Source organism: Saccostrea echinata, unplaced genomic scaffold (assembly GCF_033153115.1).
Source record: "Saccostrea echinata isolate AGI-Se365-2 ecotype Australia unplaced genomic scaffold, CSIRO_AGI_Sech_v1 ptg000001l, whole genome shotgun sequence".
NCBI classification, from domain to species: Eukaryota; Metazoa; Mollusca; class Bivalvia; order Ostreida; family Ostreidae; genus Saccostrea; species Saccostrea echinata.
The window spans coordinates 30,827,607-30,852,234 of record NW_026889750.1 but is presented as its reverse complement, the minus strand read 5'-3'; the positions used below and the strand labels follow the sequence as shown (position 1 = coordinate 30,852,234).

At 31.6% G+C, this 24,628-nt stretch overlaps 1 protein-coding gene across 1 annotated transcript in view; it reads left to right on the top strand.

Annotated features, from left to right (window-relative positions):
* Nucleotides 1–13,027: 13,027 nt before the first annotated feature.
* The window catches only part of LOC133178092 (atrial natriuretic peptide receptor 2-like), a 36,077-nt gene continuing 24,476 nt past the window's right edge, over nt 13,028–24,628 (top strand). Inside the window, exons 1-2 of the mRNA XM_061312856.1 lie at nt 13,028–13,624; nt 20,894–21,058. Of these exons, the coding sequence (XP_061168840.1) occupies nt 13,306–13,624; nt 20,894–21,058 (484 nt within the window). The 5' untranslated portion in view covers nt 13,028–13,305. The remainder of the gene's footprint in view (nt 13,625–20,893; nt 21,059–24,628) is intronic.

The following is a 24,628-nucleotide window of genomic DNA, read 5'->3' as shown; positions in this document are numbered from 1 at the left end:
TCGAGAATTATATAACATATAAACAAATTGATTTCAAAGCTCATTGCCTTATGTCTCTTTCAAATTGAAATGAAGTTATAAAATACAAATTTATTTATCTATTTTGCATTTATCTGTCCACTGAACCTTTGTCTTCAAAAAAAAAAGTTCATGCGAGTGAAATTTCATAAGCTATTGTTAGCCTTGAATCGAATATACTGTATATAATGTATAACGAAGTGTGACGAAAACAAATCGGATACTGTAATGTACAATAAAATGTAAAGATAACAAAACTGTGATCAAGCAACAAAAACCGGTACAATAAGCTGGGCATCATAGACCTGGAAACACCGAAGGTGGAATCAGGTGCAATGAAGGATTAAGCATTCCCTTTCATTGGTCAAATTAGCAGTGAACCCATTGTCCTTATTGGTTAAACGGAGAAATCCGTATTTAGACAAATCAGGATGAAAACAATGGAACAACAATTTGTATGAAAAACATCATTTAACATTCGACTTAACAACAGGTTGTATTTGCAAAAAATGTCATAGTAACAACCACAGAAGTGAATGTAATATAGATCGTTATTACCCTAATAACATCAGTTTACTTTTTAGAATTCTGCTTTGGTTTAAGAATTGATCGTAAGCAAAACATGTTCTTGCGAAGTGAAAAAGCATAATTATATAGGTCATAATGGTGTGTTGCTACATCAATGAAACTGAGGAGGGAATGTTGATGTCATCCCGTTTATCATAAAGTAATTTTGCCATCATATAAGCAAAATATCCGAATATAAACAGATGTGTCAGACTCTGTGATGTTCTTTTATTTAGAGTTCAGTGGGATATACAAGTATCAAAGTTTGAATGAAAATGAATATTGTTAATTGATAAAACGTTAAATCAAAATTTAGAGCATGATATTATTTTCTCAAGTAGATGGTTTTGAAAAAAAATCTGTGTCTTAATTCTTGCTTTATTCTGAACTAAAATTCAACACAAAGGGACTTGTTTTCATGTAGAAGGTTTTGAAAACATTCTGCTTCATATAAGAATTCAAAATCAGGTTGGCTATAAAGGGACACAATTTACATTGGAAGTGTAACAGGTCATTGGAAGACTTGATGCTTGTTCATATCTGCTGCTGAATACATGTACTTGTGCGAAGAATCAGAATGATTGTTAACAAAATAATTTTTTGGGTGGCAATACGTTTTATTTCCATTAGTGAACTCTTTAAAATTAGAGGCGCGTTTGGTCGTCTTACTGGGACATCATGGCGTTGCGAATAATACAAAACATGCCAATCTCAATCCAATTTTAAATGTTAAATGTATTTGTCATTCCAATTAAAGAATAGAAGAACTAAAAGACATATGTAAGAGAGCGAGAACCCTAAATTTATCATCCATTAATAAAAATACGACATTTCCGAGGCATGTATATTGTATTTAGATGTACCATATGATAAATAGATACATATACGATCAACAATAGATATAGATTGATATCGTTGTCATTCCTACTCTTGATGTATATAAAGTCCACAACAATAAAATATTTCATTTGCATTTTCTTAGGAATTGTTCAGCGACATTCAACATATTGTTTACATGTTTATATTACGTTTGTCCGAGAAATCCCGCGAGATTTGTACATTTTCCGACTTTTTCGCAAAAGAGCGCACTAAGAAGTATAACTCTTCCATAGTGGAAATAGAACGTATTCACAAGAGTGTTCTTTTTATCGAAGAAGCAGTTATCTATGATATCTAAAATAATACTTTTTTTCAAAATAGTCATGCGGAATCATTGTATAGAGTGTGATGAAGTCGTATTTTTTCATTAAGCTTGTTTAAAAAACAAAAGGTTTTGTGATTTCCAATTCTCCGGAAAAAATTCCTTGGTAATTTCCATAAAAAATACCTTAGCAATCATATTTGATTTACCCCGCATCTCAAATCTGTTGTAACATAGTAGCTTTGAAGTTTCTCCTCTGCTGTTAATATTTTCTTTTAGTAATAAAGAAATGGACTTGTACGAACAATTACTAATGAATTCTAATGGTAGTTCGATGGATATAGCAAAATAGAAAAGTCCCCAGAAATGCTTTCAGATAAGTTTTCACCCCAATTTCAGCAATGTGAAATTCATAACAGATCAATCTGGACAAGAATCATTTACCATAGATGAAGAAAAAAATCAATGTATGCAGCATATAAAATTTATATAGATAAATATAATATATACCATTGTTATCAAATATCTCATATCTACAGACATTTTCGAGAGACTTATAAACATAATTGCAGATGCCTTTCATGTTTCATGTTATCAAAGGCCACATTCTCCTATCATTCAATATAAATAGGAAGAAGGGAATGGGTTATTTTTTAACGTACAATATCGGGGAAGGAGCTTGCTGGACCTTCAATAAAAAAAAAAGTAAAAAAAAATATATCATCTCTTGCATTTGTAAGCTTCTTAGAGAATGCTTTTACAAATATCAACTGTTTCATTACTACTTTACACTGACTACACATGTGTGATTTAATCAGATAAAAGCTTATTCTTATATGATTTAAACAGGCTATTTTTTAAGAGAGAGAAATCTTTATTTACAGTTTCTGGTATTCAGGTCGTGTTTACAAGAAGATTCAAAAATTACATAGCACCATTATCTTTCAGGGCAACATTTAGCACAATTTAGATAAGGAGTGAATAACATGATTCATTGATGTATATTGGTTATTTTAGTCTTATCCATGTCCTTCAATCCAATGTTCTTTCATTCTGTAATTTCGAGTACTATTTAACTCAATGTACATGGACTTTGTTTCCTCTGTAAACATGACTTCATTTCTGGTCTTTGTTTTATGATTATATGAGTTATAAGTTGATGATGAAAGAAATGCAATTGTCATTGGAGATATGTAATGTCAGAGCCCTTGCTTTGAATTAAATACAGGCTTACAAAGGTGACAACAGCAAGTACGTTATACAAATAGGGGTTGTATGAAGTTAGACATTTATTTTACACCTGTTAATTTGGGGCTATGAAAACTTAACCTTAAGGAATGGCATCTTTGTCAAGGTTCATAAAAATACATGCCTGAATCCTCTAGGTTTAATACATGTAGTTATAGAACATCTTATTATGTGTTATATATTATTTATGTTATTATTTGTTAATTTGAAATGATTTGTCAATTGATTATTAAACAATAAAATGTGTTCAGAACAAACATAAACTAAGGATAAAAACTGAGAGGGAACTAAGCATGTGTGCAAATAATCTTCACACAGTTCTAAGATTAAGTAAGCAATTACATGTTTAGATAAAAGAAAGCGAAGAGGGAATCTACTGTAATGATTTATACCCAAATAAAAACTGGTAAAAATCAGTTAAACAAGTTCCAAACAGCATCTTTTGCAGATTTAAACTTCGAAGAATGCCAAATAGAGGTATTCTGATCGGTCAATAATCCAAATTAAACATTTCAAAAAACCAGCGAATTCTCTCCGATGCAAAATTAGGTTGCTTATGCAGGAGCTGAATTTGGGCATGAGGTTAATTGATAACACATAAATATGGTTGTGTGGTCACTTTTAAGCCTACTTTTCGGAATTATGGCCTTTGACGCGAATATTTCATTTCTGTATGCTTGTACAGATATTTTTCGTCATAATGAAAGGTTTTTAAACTGAATTGACCGAGTCAAATAATTAGGCAATCATAAGCACCTTAATATGAAAGAGAATCTTATACAATTGACAATATTTTGACTTGGCAGCAAACAGGACATTATATTCGTTCTTAGATATCTAGTAAATATATATTTTATGCTTTTAAAACACTCCAAGCATTCAATAGTGATTAATCGAAATTGCTTTTGCATATCGGAAAGTTGAAACCACTCATCAATCGATGATTTGTTTCAAGCAGGATATATTTATAAGATGATTTCTGTGAAAATCTTGACTCCTCCATGGCACCTGATCCCACATCTGAAGTTCTGGAGGTCCGTGTTTGTTCTGCTCCTATTTTGTAATGTTTAATGGACTTTTGAGCTTGAATACAGTTCGTTTTCTCCATATATTTCATTAAGACATATATTTAGCTTGTTTTCCAATAAAAATCTTTAATAAATCTCCCCCTCTTCTCACTCTATCTGCTGATAAGTTTTACAATAGTTTACCGCTAGCAAATACTTCTGGATTGTAAACTTTAGCTTTTCATGAATAAATTATCGTAAACAGAGTTGATTTTTTTAAAAATAGAATTGTATTTTTTCTCAAAGTAATCATAAATGTTATTTGACATTACAGTAAAATGATTTCCGTCATGTACTAAAAATGCTGTAAAGCTATATCAAAGCAAACGTAAAACATTTGCCTGATTTTTTTTTAACTTTATATACCTTAAATTTAAATATAATTGAATTAAATTAATCTAAACTTCTTTATTTCCCTCTTTTATTATTATTATTATTATTATTATTATTTTATTTATTTATTTTTTTTGTTTATTTTTAATTTTTTTTTACATTCATTTGCTTAAAATTCGAAAATTCGATTAAAACATAGCAAGCATGTTTTGAAAATCAAATGTGATATAAATGTATCAAATTAGTTAATACATTTCCTTAACATCCAGTTAAAAGGTTTTCAACTCAAAGAGAGTCTAACTACACTATGCATGTCTTTAAGTGGTCTGTTGAGATCATTAACTTCTCCTGGATCGATGATTAGAACCATGTTTCACATTCTAGCGATGGAATCCGTTAAATTTTCTATGTGCTGACTAACTTGTGGTAATTTTAGATCTCATTGTTGAGTGAAGCTTCATGTACTTCCTGTATTATCACATGTACGTAAAGCTGATTTAATTGTCTTCTGGTACTGCCTATGTTGACATGATCAACAATTTAACAGTAGACATTGTCCAGTTTTTGATATTGAGTGACCACTGTCCTCTGAATTTTTGGTCTTAAAAATGAGCTTTAGAAACCTACAGTCCTGAGGAACTTTATTAAACTATGCAGTAGTTTTTATTCAATCTATGAAGTACAGTGTATTTATGTTATTGAAATTATTTTTTTTCAGAGTATCTGTATAATACACAATACCCTCTCTATCACAAAATATTAATTGAAATACACAATATACAAGGCAGAGTTAAAACAGAACACCCATGAACAAACAACAAACATTAAAGAACTAATTCTCTCTCTCTTACCTTATTGCATACATACAGGACACCATGTCCCAGACATGCCCATAGGAAGAAATTTCAGGGGGGGGGGGGGCACAACCATACATTTTCAGTTGAGGGGGCACTATCAATTACCAAAAATTCCTTGACAAGCAAAAAAAGGTCATCAGACGTTTTTATTGAGGGGGCACGAGCATATTGTATCTATGCTTTCTATAGTATTCTATATATCGGCAAAATTATTGGGGGAGCACGCCCCCCACCCCTCCCCCCGATTCCTACGGCCATGCCAGAAGTTGATTTGGCTACTGCATAAAATAAAGTGTAAGAGGATGGTTATTGTTTGTAAAGGAAAAAAAATCGTTTTTCGACCTTCATTTGGTACTTATGGTGAAAATGTAAATCCAAAATCATTATGTACATATGCAGGACACCACAAATTATTTCCCAAAACATAATTTGGCTATTGTGTGAAAATGTAACAAGATTTCTGGAAACAAGCTTTTTGTAGGAAAAAAGATATTTGTCAATCCCCGATTATGTCCTAGGGTGAAAATGAGAACTCGGTAACCTTATTGCATTTTTACAGGATTCATGTATTCATATTCCAAAAGCTTATTTAGCTATAATGTAAAGTATTTTCTTTTTTCTTTTCTTTCTTTTTTTAAGAAAAACGTCATTTTTAACCCCCTATAAGCCCCTAGGTAAAAATGAAAAGTCCAAAACGATATTGCACATCTACAGGACACCTTAATCAAATGCAAAAGATGAACTGACTACTGCTAAAATGTAAGAGGAGTCCGAGGAAGAAGATAGTATGGCAGATGAACTGACAGACCAGAATAACTACAAAATATTCACACTTTCTTTAGAATTGCGGATACAATTAATATAGACTTTCTTTATAAATTGCGTGTACAATTATTTGCAATACACTTTGATGATATTATAATTTTATAATTTATAATTTGTAGAGCATTGATGATTCAAGAAGATAAATCGTTCTTTTTACAAATCTTAACATTGCTTTACAACTGCACATTTCTTTAATAGAAATTTTAATTCATATTTTTTGTTGTTAATTCTCAAATTTATATTTTTATAACAAAAGGTTCTCCTATTTACGTCATACGTGCATTGATACCTTTTCAGAAAATAAATACGTACCCAGGAGCTGACATTAACACACTGATGCCTATAAAAATCGCTCATCGTATATTTACGGCCTTGTTTCTTTTTGGAGAAAAAGGATCACGTAAAATTAAGCAGCATATACAACCAGTTCTGTTACTGTATAGGGATATGACCATGCAGCATATTTTAACGACTTACTCCTTTTTGTATCACGCAAAATAATCGTATATTATCGGTAAATAGAACTTACCATTCCCCATAGCTGTTTTTTTATGGTGGCTTATTTCTGCCCCCTACATGGAAGATAAATTATGATATTTACATTCAGTTTAATTTTCTTTATGAAATCCATTGGAAATCTACGACGTTCAAATCTATATAACACACGCGAAACCTTGTCACGGCGCGGTAGAATACACTGTAGGAACTATATGCATTTTCAATATCTAGGAACACCAAAATATATATTGTTTTGACTCAATTAAATAAAAAACAACTACCCTGTTAAATTAAGGTAAAACACAACAATTGTGCGTTTAAAATTAATTTGTCATTTTTTTTCTCGTAATGTTCATTTGCGTTATTTAACTTTCCAACATCACAAACGGCTCTTACGTCTATTAAGCACACCAGTTCTGAAAGGCGCTAAATTCATAATAAAGATTAATGAAATAAACTATTATGAAGAGAAAAAAATTGGAGAATGTAAATATAAGTATTGAATTCTTATTTTTGGATGTCGTCGGTCCTATAACACACCTGGCCGTGCTGACAAATTATCATACCGCGCTAACGCACGGTATTCAATTTGTCGGCACAGCCAGTTGTGTTATGGGACCGAAGACATCCAAAAATAAGAATTCAATGCTTAATTAACATGCGAGAAAAGTATGTCAACATGCAAGATAATTATTTCAACATGCAAAATAATCAGTTGACATGCAAGTTACCAATCTTTTTTGAGAATCTAATTTTAATGTTGGTAAACTTACTTACTAACGCCAGTATACATCAAACATGCGGCTTATTTATGTTAACATCAGGGATGTCAATTATGTCAATAATTCATATTCGAATATTCGATGAAAGTATTCGAATATATTCAATATTCGATAAAATAAATAAATCTGATGTATTTTAAATATGCATCATCCTACTTTCATGAAAGGTTTAGCGTAGGTATTCTTATACTGGAAGTAAAATTGTGTGCAGGTGTACAATAAGGAATTCCATTTGATATTTGTCAATGTTTGAAATAAATAATTGATTTAAATGTAGAAAAATATGATTTTAACAAATTTAATAATTTAATAAATTATAGTAGTTCCAACTGAGGAACTAGTCTTCTTACCAAAAGCAGGATAGTCGTATATATACTGTTTCGATTTCAATACGTGTAATTAATTACAATTATCAGCCTGTAATAAGAGATATGATTATAATATTTGAAAGAATATTTTTAAAATATAAACAAAAATATTTCCATGGACATTTTTCCTAGGCAATTAATTAATTTACCGATAATGAATATAAAACTCAGAATTATGTACAATCCGAGATACTCAAGTAATATACACATTTATTCTGAAATTAAGCCCTTTACGATATTAAATGTAATTACTGATGAATTCTATCAGATAATCATTCAATGATCAATTGAATATATTTTGATAAGTATACTCTTAACGTCTTTTAGACATTCCAAGAAGGTTTTCATTTAATCAAAATTTATTAATCACAGTACTTCTTTTTATGAAATCTGTAAAACACCGAATATTCGAATCTTAAATTTATATTCGAATATCAACTCATCGAAATGAATTATCGAATGTTCGAATATTCGTTGACATCCCTAGTTAACATGCAAGATAATTATGTAAACATGCAAGATATTTATGTCAACATGCAAATTATTTATGTTAACATGCAACTTCTTTATGTTAACATAACTTGTTTATGTTTACATCCAACAAAATTATGTAGACATGCGACTTATTTATGTCAGCATGCAAGATAATTATGTTAACATGCAACTTATTTGTGTCAACATGCAAATTATTTATGTTAACATGCAACTTCTTTATGTTAACATGCGACTTATTTATGTTAACATGCGAGTTATGTTTTAACAATCAAGATATTTATGTCAACATGCAAGCTAATAAGTTGCATGTAAACATATATATCTTGCTGTTGACTTAATTAATCGCATGTTAAACATAATTATCTTGCATGTTGACATTAATAAATTGCATGTTGTAACGTGTGCCGAATACACGAACCTATTTTTGGCTCCCGATGACACACCAGTCAAAACGAATTAAAACTTTAACAATTTTTAATAGTAAAAACAAATAATCAATAATAAATAAGCACACACAATTACAGTTACACACAAATTGACAAAATAAACAATTCGCGGACAGAATTTACTCAGCTGTTAATCAAAAAGGAAGTCCTCCATCTCCGCGAACATCACTCGCTATGGGCACGGCAATACTTCCCCGGTTAGCCCAAGCCCAAGTCGAATTATGAAGTATGAAAACATCCACCATTCCTGTGCCGGATGTCTAAAGTCTCTTGAATCTCCTGTCTCGCAGAGGATCGCGTGCTGGTGTTCCTCGGCTTCCGGAAATCACACAAAAGGTAACGAGTGACGTCACACATAACAAAAATAACAACATCAGCTGACGCAATATCTATTACTAATATTAGAGTATCGTAACAATGTCTACATAATTATCTTGCATGTTGACATAAATAAGTTGCATGTCTACATAATTATCTCGCATGTCAACATAATCCAGTTGTATCTTTCTTGTATGATGTCATATAATGGCGTTAGTAAGTAAGTTTACCAATATTAAAATTAGATTCTCTAAAATGATTGGTAACTTGCATGTCAACGTAATTATCTTGCATGGTGACATTGATAAGTGGCATGTCTACATAATTGGGTACAGTCCACTAATTGTTTTCCCATAGGTGACAATGTTAACGTATCTTCACATAGCAATGTCCCTAATTTTCGTTCAGAAGTGATTGACCCCTAAAATCACAGCACATCAAGTTGTCTTTCCTTGATTAAAATCTCGAGGTGGCATGTCAGATTCGCTTTCCAGCAAAATGCATCTGTCTGCGTTAACCTCTGAAAATGAAAGTGGAAGTAGGGGAATTCAAGACTTCTCGCTGGTGTTATAATACAAAAAATAATTCTGCTGATCTTCTTGATGAAATATGTGGAGATATTCGAGACAGTATTCGAGCTCAAAAGTCCACTAAACATTACAAAATAGGAGCAGAGCAAACAAGGACATCTAAAACATCAGAGGTGGGATCAGGTGCCATGGAGGAGTGAGCATCCCCTGCCAACCAGTCACACCTGCCATGTGCTCCTTGTCATGATCGGGAAATAACGGAAATAAAATAACAATTAGTATGAAAAAAGTCAGTCAGCATTTGACTAAATGAAAGATTGTATTTCCTGACAAGGTCATTTTATCGACCATAGAACTTACGAAATGATGACTTTAAAGGAGACTGCTGTTTCATCAACTTGTTTGTCAATAACTTACCTCGTTTTAGAAATCGTTCATACGTACAGCATGCTCTTGCGTATCGAATGAACTCAGAGATGTAGACCCTGTATGCAGGTGATGAAGGCATATTGCTGCATAAGTAAGGGAAGTTGACGATTGAAAAGTTAAAGTCATCACGTTTATCATAAAGCTTTGTTGTTAGACTACCATTAACGTCTTTTTCTAATAAAATATCCAAATATGAAACAGATGTGTGGTAGCTCACCGGGATATGTCGTGTCGACATAATAATTGAAATAGCCATTGTTAATTGACAATACGCCGTCCATATACCTAAATGTCGAGATGAAGACCACAACAAGTGTTATCTTCTTTTCACGTAAAAGATTTTGAGCAAATTCTGCTTCAAATGAATAGAAAAATAGGTCTACTAATAACGGGGCGCAATTGGTACTCATGGGAATTCCAATAGAATATTGCAAGACCCGGTCTCCAAAAACCACATAGATATTGTGAATCAGAAACTCGAGCATCTTTTTAATGTCAACTTCAGAGTACTTGTATGTACAATCAGATTGTTTTTAACAAAGTAACTTTGCAAATGACCAATGACAAGGTAAGTAAATTTACGAGTTCCATTTTTATTCAAAAAGCAGCTGTCAACGATGTCAGAAAGTCTGGACTTTAATTTATCGTGGGGAATAGTTGTATATTAAGTTGATAAGTCGTAAGTTTTTATGTTGTTGATTTTGGTAAAATTTTGTGATTTCAAATGTTCCAAAACTTCCTTGGAATCTTTTAGTATCCACATCTGATTTACACCACTTCCTGAATATATTATTGCACAGTACTCTTGAAGTTTCTCCTTCACTACTGTTAATATCTTAGTGAGGAGTAAAGAAAGAGGCTTGGTAGAACATTTACTGGAACCCGCTATGTATCTTTGTCTGTAAGGATTTTTATGAAGTTTCGGAATCCAATATAAATTACAACTGCCAAGTTTTTTTGCAAGGGAACATACTCCTTAACAACAATTATGAGGCTCAGTTTAATACATTATCACAGTTTTTTGTTATTCAGGTCTGCAAATTACGGAACTTGTAATTTTTTCTGCACTACTTTCTTCCCCTACCCATTCTAAAAATAATTAGAGGTATGTACCCAATTATGTTGCATGTTAACTTAATTTATCTTGCATATAGGGGGCAGAAATATGCCGTCAAAGTTTTTTCTACGTATCGATTCTAATTTTATTATTTAAGAACATAGCCATTATTGGTTTACCCCACGATTTGATTAATTTTTTAATACTTGAATTCCATCTTCATTTTTCACAAAACATTTTATTTGGTATTTCTAGCAGTCTGAAATCTTAATGTTATAGTTGTCAATCAAAATGCGTCTCAGATATCTTACAATTCGGTGCTGTGTCATATTTAAAAGGCTTAGTGCCTTATTTTGTTTACAAATTAAATGATCAGAACATGTTCAGTAGAATCAAAGATAATTATAGTTGTCAAAGATATTGAATTTCATTTTAAAACATTTTAAAAACGGAATAATTATAATCCGGATATAATCATAATTGAAAGATGGTCCACTGTATCGCAAGCTTTTCGGTGGAATTATTTTTTGATAAAGAGCAGAAAATTTGCTACATAGCAATCAATTCTAGGGAGAAGATTTGAAATATTATCATTTCTTCAGTTGGGGGAAATTTTGCCATATTGCAAATTATCCAGGGAAAATACCAAATCTTCCAATCTTCCTCCCGAGGAGTTGGGAGTTTCTTCAACAGGGAACCTTTGCTAGAGAACATACTTTAAATCAATAGGGTTGTATTTGCAAAAGTAACCTTGTATTCGCAATAATACCTTCAAGGGTACTCAAAGAGAAATTCTCTAACTGCAGAATTCTGCAAAAATTGTATATTTCCCTGCCATTATTTTTGCAGAGTGCATGCAAAAGACATTATAAATACTGTCATGTTCTAAATTTTGAATTTACCGGGTTGGAGTAATTACAAAATTTAGTTCTAAATTTTGTATTTACTCCCACCTGGTAAATTCAAAATTTAGAGCATGACAATACTTCAGTTTTCCTTCACTATAACCCAATATGTCGATGCGATTTCCTAACAGTTCATCTTTCCCATTGACTATTTTGCTCTTAAAGTATTACAAGGTAATAAGGTAATACAAAGAGCAAATGACATACAAGTAGGCAATGGTGTTGTGAAAAGTCAATATTATCGATGAAAGGCAGAAAAATGGAAATTATGTTTAATTACATGCATTGGATACCTGTTAATCTATATACAGGTGTAAATCTGGAATCAGAACATTAACCGGAGGCCATGTTGCTTATTTCCAGTTGATGAAAATATCCTCTTATTTGATTTTGACCGTCATTATATAGAAATAACGTTATCCCGTCTCTATTTAGTAATATATGTTCATCCTTGCACGACTTTTCAGTTTATTATTATTGTATTAATGTTTTTTTTAAACATTTTTAAAATGTTACCTAAATCAGTTTAGGGTTTAAAAAGAAATTAATTTTTTTTTTAGTAAACAATGAAATAAATTGAAATATGTTCAATTTCTTTATAGATCTCTGGAGGAAGGAATTAGGTTGAGCAAGGAAATTTAAATCTCATTCTGATGATGAACGACACTGAGTTTTCGATTTCACACAAAATAACAAATCGAACAGTTAGATTCTGTCGATACAAGCTAACATTTCCACCTCATTAGATAAACTGGAAATTTATAAGTATATAAAACTGTTCTTTATCCCTCATCCTGGTTTTTAAGTTAGAAATTTGCTCTATTAGCTGTATGAAGCCACACTACCGGATATTGGTAATCCCTTAAATATAAGGTATTAAGAAATAATGGAATTTATCGAAGAGACTACAAAAATATCAGAAAATGTTCATTAAGGATGTGAAAGCGTTGCATAAGTTTTCATATCTGCGACTCAATTATTATTTTTCCAAGAAACATAACTCTAATCAATAAAAATTGTATAGATGATTTTAAGCAATTTGATGAATTGCTGTATTCTTTAGGTAGAAATGATATTACCATGACGATTGGTGATGGTTGTTTATGCGCGAGCGTGACAGCGCTGCTTTGCTACATATTTCTCAGTTCCTGACAAGCAAACTTGTATGATGCTTTACGGAAGCTGATCAAAAGCCACTTTTGCGCTAGGCCTGCCATTATTGGATGCTGATATTGAAGCTACATATAAACGTTGTGGCTATCGAAAGAATGGTTACTTAATTTTTATTGGTGCATTGTTAATGATGTATTAACTTCCGACCTTATATATACGGCACTTAACATTCGATGTCTGTTCGACCTTGCTCTTCGGATCATCGATGGAAAACCACAACGTAATTTTTAACACAAAACCACCTTAACATGATTTTCATTAAACTATGTGCAGTGCTTTTCGTACCTCATATGATTAAGACCGTTTCCTCTACCTTGAATATTACAATTGGGATACTAGCACCACTCAAAGGCCCTAAAGTGTTTGGAGACGAAATATTCCATGTAATTGAGGATACATTTCTTCTGATCCAAAGTGATTCCAAATTCCCTGAAATTCAGAGACTTGGTGTGAATTTTATATGGAAATTCAAAGATACCCACTGTGACATTGGACAAGGTCTTTACGAATTGGTGTCTATCATGGACTTCGAGTCGGGTGGTGGACGAGATATCGATGCTTTTATAGGTAATGTCAATGCATGTTGCTTTTTTTTTCATTTTCCGCTTTCATGTTAAAAAACACTGATTGTTAGAAAAATTTCAGTATATAAAATTAAACGAAAATGTAATGATATTCACTGTATAGACTAGAGCACTGTATAGAGTCAAAGGCTTTGATTTATATATGATATTTTACTTCTAAGAAGAAATAATTCGAATGGCAATTGAAACATTTTATCTTCATTACCTATATACGAATGTTGGAATTCATGAGTATAAAAACAGATGAAAACAGTTTTTGATTTTCATTCAAAATAGTAATATTTAAATGAAGAAAACTCTATATCATACATATAATATTTTATATATTCACAGCATGCAGTGAGTGGATAAAAGTGTTTACTTTTAATGAATATGAATAATCAATACCCGTCTGTTCTTTTCTAACACAAACATTGTTGTAATACACGCATCTGTTAATATTCGAAATGTCAACAATCATACCTAAAACACATGTTCTTATTCATCCTTTCCACTGTTCTCTTTGCTCTTTTGGAAACTTGTGAGTGGAGAATAATTGAGATTATCACCTGGTATTTGACAAGCTGACAGGAAAAAAGCACGGGAAAAGACAATACAAATAAGAGGGAATCTTGATATTGCTAGAAATTTGTTTAACAGCCATGGTTATGGGCAATTTTTAGTCAGCTTTCTACCTAAGCAATTTCTGAAACAGGAAAAACAATGAGGACATAGCACGAGAAAAAATGCTTGTAAAAGTGGCGTAATGATCATGCTATGGGCTTGGAGAAAGGTTAACGCACTATTCTTAATACTGCAGAAAAACATTTTAGAACAATTGATAGCTTTTGATAGATAAGTATTCACAGGTGTATTTAGATTTTGGATACAGGATAATTTTTAATTTCATAACCTTATGAAATATCACCAGAATGAAGAAAATTTAAGTGATACAAGGGATATCAATAATAAAAGATGATTTAGGGGATTAAACCCGTGAAAGTTTTCTAATTAATGAACAAAATAAACACCTCAAATTTAAACATGAATAATGAATTCTTCAAAATTCTACCAATTTTGCTGGAGTGAAAAGTACAACGCCAAATTAAATTCAGTACTGAAACATCGTTCTATTTGAGGGAAAAATCGCTAATTCTATAATTTTTTAAGTCTTGAAAATATATCTCAAATCAAATTTGATGCATTTTCCTTTGTGATGTACATTTTACAAAAAAAACCTTTCAATCTAATATTCTTACTCCTTGTTATAACTCGTGCTAGATGATAATATAAACTTTTCTCCAATTTTCATAAAAATAATCACGCAAGCTTTCAATTGGCTTGTCCATTTTCCTCAATCAGGTCCTGTTTGTGACGACGTGTGTGAAGCTGCTGGCCATTTGGCGAAAAAATGGAATCTTCCAATGATCAGTTTTGGTTGTGCAGAAAGAAAACTGTCAGATAAAACGCTGTACCCTACCTTTGCTAGAGTTTCTACACCGTATTTGGAGATGGAGAAATTCATTGAAGACACAATCAGGCATTTTGGTTGGAACCGCGTCATCATTGCTGAAGGAGCCGAGAAGATATGGAGGGAAACAGCGGAACATATAAATGTAACAGTTTTCTTACGTGTTCTTGACAGTATATGAATGAAATAACTAGGCTCATCAATGTAGAAATGAAAAGTCACAAACGGTTTTAATCTCCATAAAATTTCCTAGAAAATTGCATAAATATTGTGATATTGTCCATTTGCGTGTTTTGTCGGAATAATTAGTTTAAAAAGTATGGTTACAAGATCGTAAAAAATATTTTCTTCAAAAAATTATCACTTCGAAGCGTATGTTTAGGTGAGTGCACTACGGGAGTACATGTATATTAGTAAACAAAGATTTCAAGAATATTTGCATTTTCGAAAATAATTCAAATAGTCACATGTGACGCCACGTCTGACCTTTTGCACGATTAATGATACTTACTGAATGACCACACTTTCTATAAAAACTACTCTTTTTCTTCCTGTAAACAATATCCTATAATCCCACATTCCTTTGCCTCCATATATTGCTAGTGCTTACTAGATGGCCAAACCTAATTTTTCTTCTCCTGATTTCTCCTTTTCCCATGAGATCTAAGGTTGTAAATGTAATTTTCATAATCATTGTACCTTCATATTAGAAGGAAAAGTACACTTGCTTGCTCAGAATTTTTCTATAATACACAGATCTTAGAACACGCCGTAACTTTGTATCTGATTTATTTTTTCTTTTCCCAATCAGAACCCGTCTTCTTCTCTTCAAAATTTTCCTAATTGCTTTCCAAAGAAAAGTAACACGTGTCTATCCGCTTTTAAATTGATCTATGTCTTTTATGACTCTAGAATCATTATTTTGATAATTGGTTGGCATTTACGAGTACGAATCGGAAATAATATACATGTATGAAATTAGAATTGCCAATATGTTTGTTCTTTAAACAGTTCCTTGTTGCACAATTGTTAGACTCAGTGATCATGTATGTACAGTTGGCTTCAACAAAGAAAACAAGCAGTCTCCCGATATCTTTAGTCTGTTACACTCTCTTAGATTTCAAAGGATGGGATATTCAATTTGAAATCTTATCTTCTTTTCGTTCCCCAAATTTAGGCTCGAAACGTTGAAATAAAAAGAAAACAGAAAACTAGACTTGCTCTTGCTGCCAGAAAACAAGGACCTTCCTATAAAAATTGTTGTTTTAGATAAATGTTGCTTTAAAGCAAAAAATATAACATCACTATATCAAACATGTTTCGAAACGAACAATTTTGAACTGATTTTGTTACAAGGACAACCAATAGTCTTTTAGGCTTTATAAATAACCTAAATCTAAGAACTATATATTGCAGTTACCATCTCTGTAAACTATGTACAAGGGTTGAACGTTCGTTGCTTGTATGTGCAGGTAGGGAAGGAGAAACAATTTTTACAAATACATTGTGTCTTTTATTTATCTCATATATTTCTTGTGAATTGCCTCTCGTCATAACTGAGAAAAACTTAGAAAATATGAGTACAATAAAACAGACATTTACCTACAATTAGGAAGTGAAAAACTCAAAGAAAAAGTCATGAGTAAAATTGTTGATACCCAAAGAAAGGTCTTGACACAAAAAATACACATGTGAAATATGAAAGCCACAGCATAAACGTTTAAATGTTATGGCCAATGTTAAAGTTTAAAACAAACACAAACCAGACGCTATATGCCCTCGAATTGCCCATTACAGGGGTATAAAAGCTACTTTTTGACAAGTGATTAGGCCAACGCCTAAATATCCAAAGGATTCAGCAATTAGTCACTTCTATGATATATATTTCCATCAAAAGTGAATTGAACAACAATTTGTTAACATTTGTTAACATGACAAACAAAAATGGCCCCTTGTACGACTTTTAATTCTTTGTAACTGTTTGTTTGAATTATCTAGGTAAAATATTACAAGCAAACAAGCATTTAATAGCGATTCTCTGTAATCACTTAAACATCTTTGCCACGCATTGTCACCGATTTTGATGAAACTTTGCCCATTATTACAACTTGACACCAGAAACATATATCAAATAAAATTTCGTTGCTATGTGTCTTGGTTGCCATGGTAACAGCCAGAAAAGTTGGAAAAATTGAGATTTTCAGCTACTTTGAATCTTTATTAAGGCTTAATAAAAACTTAGAAAAACAAACAAACCATTCTCACAACAACATGACACCTTGTTGCCACTTATGCTATAAAGAAACTATTTAGAATTTATCTCTAAGTAAGTGGTAATCATGAGTACATTTGGAATACACTCAATATTCACTAATGATAGGTGTTACATGATCAAACTCAATCAACAACCTAAGAAAATCAATAAAAATATTTTACCTTAAGTAATTAGGTATTGGCAATATTATTCTAAAAATAACTTTCATGGTTGCCATGGTAACACAGTGTAACCATGCAAAATCTGTTGCTAAGATTGGGTTAATGCTACTTTCTTGAGGAAAAACAATAAAATTCATGACTGGCACATAAACATCCTTAGGACCTTGCAACACCGACAACATAAGAAAATATTGGATTAACTGTCTCTTTGCAAGTGTAACCATGGAAACAACGTACCAGTTGTTTAAAGTGATATTTATTTGCTGTCTCAGGAATTTACTTACCTTTTAATCAAGAAACATATTATTTGACTCACCTTGAATAGTACTTATCTGGTAGAACTAAAGTTGAATATTATATATTGATAAAATACAACACTTTTGCTATGGTTACCAAGAAGGGAAATGTTCGATTTTGTTAATTTTATATCAATATTAGACCCTATGTGTCAGCTTTTTGCATCCAGTTAGAGATTGGTTGGTAGTCAAAATTGAAAGTCAGGTTGGTTGTTCATAAATGTCAATCATAAAAGTTTCAGGAATCTACATACAAGGGTACGTATACAAGGAAATAGAATATTTTTCAGATTTTTATGCATATTTTTTCGGCTAATTTCCATAGCAACGCTCTATTTAAAGAATTGAATTTGAGTTTTTTGAAATGTGAAAATTAGGGTTACACCAACGCCTTTAAAAATTGATTATCAGTTGTATAGAAATATGCTTTTTAAAAAGATAGGATAAGATTAAAACACTAAGATAGTAATCGTGGTATTAAAACCATGGCAATCATTGCCAACCTATGAGAAATATCATATTTCGTCCTTGGTATATGTTACAAGGATCTTTTGTCTATTATTTGCTTGCATTTCAACCTATAGATGTTTTCATTCTTAAGTGTATGATTTTACAAAATTAAAGGAACAAAATTATTACTTTTGAATACTTTGTTTCCATAGTAACGTATGTAATAGTTGATTTACCAAACATGTTTATCATGCATTTAAGACATCAGGCCTTCAACTTTCAGAAACAGTCATTACCACTTCTTTGTTTTGCTGCAAACGCTAACTGTGGGACTCTGAACATGTTGAAAAATGCCATTTTTCAAACTTCAGGACATGTTGCTATGGTAACCATAACACGTAGCAACCAATTTTTGCCTGATTTGAGTTTACGGTATCAAAGACTTTTTTCATAGAGAGTTTGAAGAAATTCTGCCACAGCTCCTACATAAAAGTTCAAGTCATTACAGAGAATGGCTCTTAAATTTTTCTGGGAAATTATATTTAACCAATTTCTAATGGCATTCACTTTCATGAGCACTCTAGGACAACATTACAATCTATAGCTGCACGAATAAAATTATCCAATCAATTATATTCCAAATATTTAACATTCAAGTCAACAAATTTGAGTTTGATCTACTCTATCTATACCTGATTCCTAAACTTCATAAAATTCCTTACAAAGATGCATTGCCAACATTGTCCAGCAACTGCTCTACCAAGCCTCTCTTTACTTGTCACCAAAATTTACACTATTGTAAAGGAAAAACTTCAAATTCAGTCGTTCTGTTCGGTAGTATATTCGAGAATGGGTGTAAATTCAAAAAAACTCTAAAAGGGCTTTTAGAAAATATTTTTTGAAAATTTTTCTTAAGCCAGTAACATTAAAATATGACTTTTCTACACTTTATACAACTATTCTTTCAGATATATTTAAAAACAAGGCTTTTTGGGTATCATAAACAACTGCTTCTGCATTAAAAATGGAACTTGGAAATTTTCATATCTTTCAAAATTACTTTGTAAAAAATTACTCTGATTGTACTCATAGGTACTATGAGGATGAAACTAAAGGAATGTTGTTTTGTTGGAGACCAGGTCTTCCAACAATCTGTTAAAATATCGATGGCCCTAATTGTTCTCCTTTATTAACCGACCTGGGTTTTTTTTATTCCTATGAAGCAGAATTTATTCAAAAACTTCTACAAAAGAAGAAACAAAAAAACACTTGGTGTGGCCGTCAATTCGACATTCAGATAAATAAACTATAATTAATTAACAAGTTACTTGCATCCGACTCTATATATTCCAGTGAACTCGAAATAGGACACCACAAAGGCTGCCACATCTGATTCATATTTGGATGTTTTACAGACGCTATTTCAGGGCCAACTAAAAAATTAAACTGTATTTCAAACGTGCTTTTCCATCGTCAACTCTTCTTATTTATGAATAATGTAATATTTCACTATCACCTGCATATGGTGTTATGTCATTCAATTTATTCGACACTCAAGAGCGCGCTATGAGTACGATCAATTTTTAAACAGAGGCAAATACTAACAAATAAAGAACTGAAAAAGAAGTTGATGTGACAGGAATTTTAACATCCTCATTTAGAAGACAGCATTTCGTAACTTCTATGGTTGTTATAATGACCTAGCTAGGAAACACAACTTACCATTGGGTCGTATTTTGATACTTTTCATACCAATTGTAAGGCCTTTATTTTATACTCAATTTGACTCCGCCTACCTGATCAATACATGGGGCTCAAGGCGGGTGTGACCCGTAAACAGGGGTTGCACACCTACTAGTGCCTGATCCAACACTGGAATTTCCAGGTTTTATGCCCTGTGAACAGATTTGTATTGTTTGTATGTTTTAGAGATCGATCACTGTTCGTTATCTTCACCTTTTTTTCATTTGCATATCTGATAAAGACAGAGGACCATAAAAATCAATCAAAATTTGTATCCGAATCAGATCTCTCACTTTCTTGTAATCTCAGATCATTATATCTTCAAAAAGTTTATATACAAAAAGAATAAACCAATATTTATGTGTACAGAATATATTTTTCTCTATTAACTTACATATATATACACAGGTAGAACTTGAAGGACAAGGTTTTGATGTGAACATATTAACAGTTTACAACGACCCGGTGTACCTTACTCATCACCTCGAAAGGGAATCTAAAACAACAAGGGGTAGTCTCTCTCTCTTTCTTTTTTTTTCTCTCTCTCTCTCTGATTTTCGTAATGCTCATTCAAAAAGTTCCATTCAAAATATTTTTAATATAGATTTATTATCTTCATTGTATTTAAAAAAGTGTTTCGCTAATAAACAATTAAATGCATTATCCTTCCAGAGACAATCTTCTTCTCAGCATTGAAATTCTTTACTTTGCTTCTATTAAAGCTAAAACAAAGGAAAATCTAAAGAGAGAGTTCTTATAAGGCTCACAAAAAAGACAAGTTACAATGTACTAGAATTAAAAAAAATAATTTTCTGTCCAGTTCATACATGCGTAGAGTGGATTTATTTATTTTTTTACCATGCCTTATTTTCTTTAGTGTTCCTGATATACGCTTACCCCCGCGACGTCATGGGTATCATGTGTGCTGCAGCTGAAATAGGTCTACTCAACGGAGAGTATGCATTTCTGACCATCGACTTTGGTTTGGCCTTTGATGAGTCTGAATTCGATGAGAAGAAATGTCCCCATAATGTTACCGATGGTAAGTAGCGGGCTATTTTACAATCAAAGCATTTGAATGGATTTTAGGATCATGAGTAATTTATTGTTTATTACTTCTTTTTATTCATGATCAGATATTGCCAGAACTTTAGAACCTATCGCAGCATTTGAATAGCACTTGAATATACGTCAAATATTTGAAATTCTCTGATACAATTGAACAATGTGGTAAAATATTAATATTCTTTTACTGTTGTATCCTAAAAAGTTTTTAACGATAAAAAGCAGTAGGATAGATAAAATAACAAAATTAGATTACAGCCCTTCAAAAGCGACATCGTAATTGTTTCAATTTTTATTTTCTTGGAAAAGTATTAGAAGTTTAACAAATAATAAAGAAATTGACATGAGTTTATTTTTTTAATTTTTTAAAGGAACAAACAATCAATCACTAAACAAAAAATCTTCCTTCTTTCTGAAAGGTCGTGTTCAGTACGTTTTTTTAAACTTCAAAGTCTATCTTTTTAAATATAGAACAGCCTTTTTACTGTCTTTAATTTCAGTGGTTCATAAGTTAATGTATCTTTATAAAGCAATATATACACTTTTAAGATATAAATATAATGTAATGTATCATTATAGTGCAAAACATAGACTTTTCAAAATATGAAAGGTACACTTTGTTTTATTTTCAAATGTATTGATCGATTATGATGAAACTCAAGTAGGCGTTTGCATTTTTTATGATATCAAGTTTTTTTTATGTCAATATAGATTCCGGAAAAGTTGTTCCATGCAGTTTACAATTAACCTCCCGGAGACGACAAATGTTAAAAGCTTGATGTTATAATGTTTATTTCGTGATTTTAAATTCCATCTACACGAGTGTAATCACTTTTTCAATGGTTGTAGAGAAGTCTTTGTTTAACAAAGCGCTGGACGATTGTTACTTAAAGCTTGAAAGAATACCTTATTCACTAGAATATATTTATAAATAATCAATATGTTATCCCTAATACCTTCTGATTGTAGAAAAATATTTCGGTTTATACATTTTAATGTGAAACTTAGAACACTAAACGTTTGTCTTTTAGATGTTTCTTATTCGTGATATATCGAGACGAAACATGAATTCATGAATTCATTTGTTAATTGATAAAACGTCGTCGATCGATATCTGACATCAACATTTTAATATAGATTCATGAACAATTACATTTTTCAACAAAATGCCTATTTTCTTAAAAAAAAGAAATAAAATTTAATGTAGTTTTTTTTTTCTCCTAAGGATACGGAATGATTTCAAACTTGTTACACAAAACTTTGCACAAGTGCAATTTACAGTATCCTATCATGAAGAAGGTTATTAGACTGAAACAAAATAATAATTTGTGTTTTTAACACTAGATATCTGAGATATATTAATTAGATTACGTTCTATAGGGTTTTTAAATATTAAGGTTAATATTTGCAATTTCAGATCAAGGTACATTGATTACTTTTGTTGGTTTCAAAAATAAGAACAGCATAATTCTCTTCTAGCCATTTCTTTTAAACATGGAAAATTTTAGAAACTTAATTATACTTGACAAAAGTAGAAAGTGATCAGTAGAGTGTATTGACCCTGATAAAAGTCCATGTGGATAAGGTCAATTACGTTTTTTTTCTAGGCACAGTTTTTAAATGGAGAATAATTAGAAGCTTATATTTCAGAAATAAATGTTGGTTAGGGTCATAGGCTTCAGAAGTGCATAAAAAGTCTTGCCATAACTTTGAAGCAGAGGAACGTTACAGATTCTACAACCTTCGACCGATTATATATCAACAAGTCTCAGACCTCAGGAATTTTAGTTTAATTTTTATGGCATATTTCCTTTTATAGCTATTTAAAACTATGCCTTTTCTTTTGTTACCCAGGGGAATATTATAGTCCCATTAGGACAGTTCAAATTTTCAGTGGAAACATACCAGACAGTTACAAATTACAGTGGTTGACGAACTCCGATATGTTAAATAAAATGACAACAAAAGGCTTTCAGCTCAGAGAGATGAGTTTAAAGCAAAATAGTTCAAATTTGTCAAATAAAAACAACAATGCTAAGTACCTCCCCTCACTCAAATCATCAGGATAAACATCGTCTCCTTCCGTGACAAAGCTAAATGTATTTCACTGATTTTGCAATCGTCTTACTACTAACATGATTAGAATTTGCATGGCCATGAGTCTCTTTCAATTCAAATCCTATTCAGTGTTATTTATAATCAATTCTTCATATCTCTAAGAAATTGTCAGACCCCATTTGCGTCTCTCATAAAATACATGAAAGATCAGTTTCAGCTTAAATCAATTTAGATGGATTTTTTTTTTTTTTTAAAAAATTGGAAACAGATTTACCAAGTGTTAAAATCCTGTACATTCCAAATGAATTTTATATATATATATATATATATATATATATATATATATATATATATATATATATATATATATATATATATATACATATATATATATATATATATATATATATATATATATATAATTAGAAGAGGCCCAAGGGCTTTTAAGTTCACCTGAGTATAATACAACTCTGTAGAGGATACATACAATGGCAATTTGATACTTATAATAAAACAAATTAATCTGAGAGATATAAATGCAATGTTGCTCAAAAACAAGTGACTTAGGACTGTCAGGAATAAGAAGAATAATATAACTGATAATCAGCAACAACTCAAGGAGCAGATCTATTTACTTGTCTGTATGTACTATAACTAACTATCACCAAACTAAGATCACAATAGTATGTTTCAATAAAACACATTATACACATTGTAAACACAGTACAATCCCTGTTCCATTTGCTTCTCTTGGTTTTTTAATGAAATATGTGGAGATAACGAATAGTATTTGAGCTCAAAAGTCCATTAAAAATTACAAAATAGGAGCAGAGCAAACACGGACCTCTAAGACATCAGAGGTGGGATCAGGTGCCATGGAGGAGTGAGCATCCCCTGCCGACCGGTAACACCCGCCTTGTGCCCCTTGTCATGATCGGGAAATAACAGGAAAATCCGTCGACAATTCAGTGTGTAAAAAATGACCTAACAATTAGTATGAAAATAAGTCATCAGCATTTGACTTAATGAAAGATTGTATTTGCTGACAAGGTAATTGTATCGACCATAGAACTTACGAAATGGTGACTTTAAATGAGACTGCTGATATTCTTGTTTCATCAACTTGTTTGTCAATAATTTATCTCGTTTTAGAAATTGTTCATACGTAGAGCATGCTCTTATGTATCGAATCAACTGAGAGATATAGACCCCGCATGCAGGTGATAAGGGTATATTGCTGCATAAGTAAGGGAAGTTGACGGTTGAAAAGTTAAAGTCATCACGTTTATCATAAAGCTTTGTTGTTAGATTACCATTAACGTCTTTTTCTAATAAAATATCTAAATATGAAACAGATGTGTCAAACTTTGTGGTATCTTTTATTTCAAGCTCACCGGGATATATCGTGCCGACATAAGAATGGAAATAACCATCGTTAATTGACAATACGTCGTCCAAATATCTAAATGTCGAGTTGAAGGCCACAGCA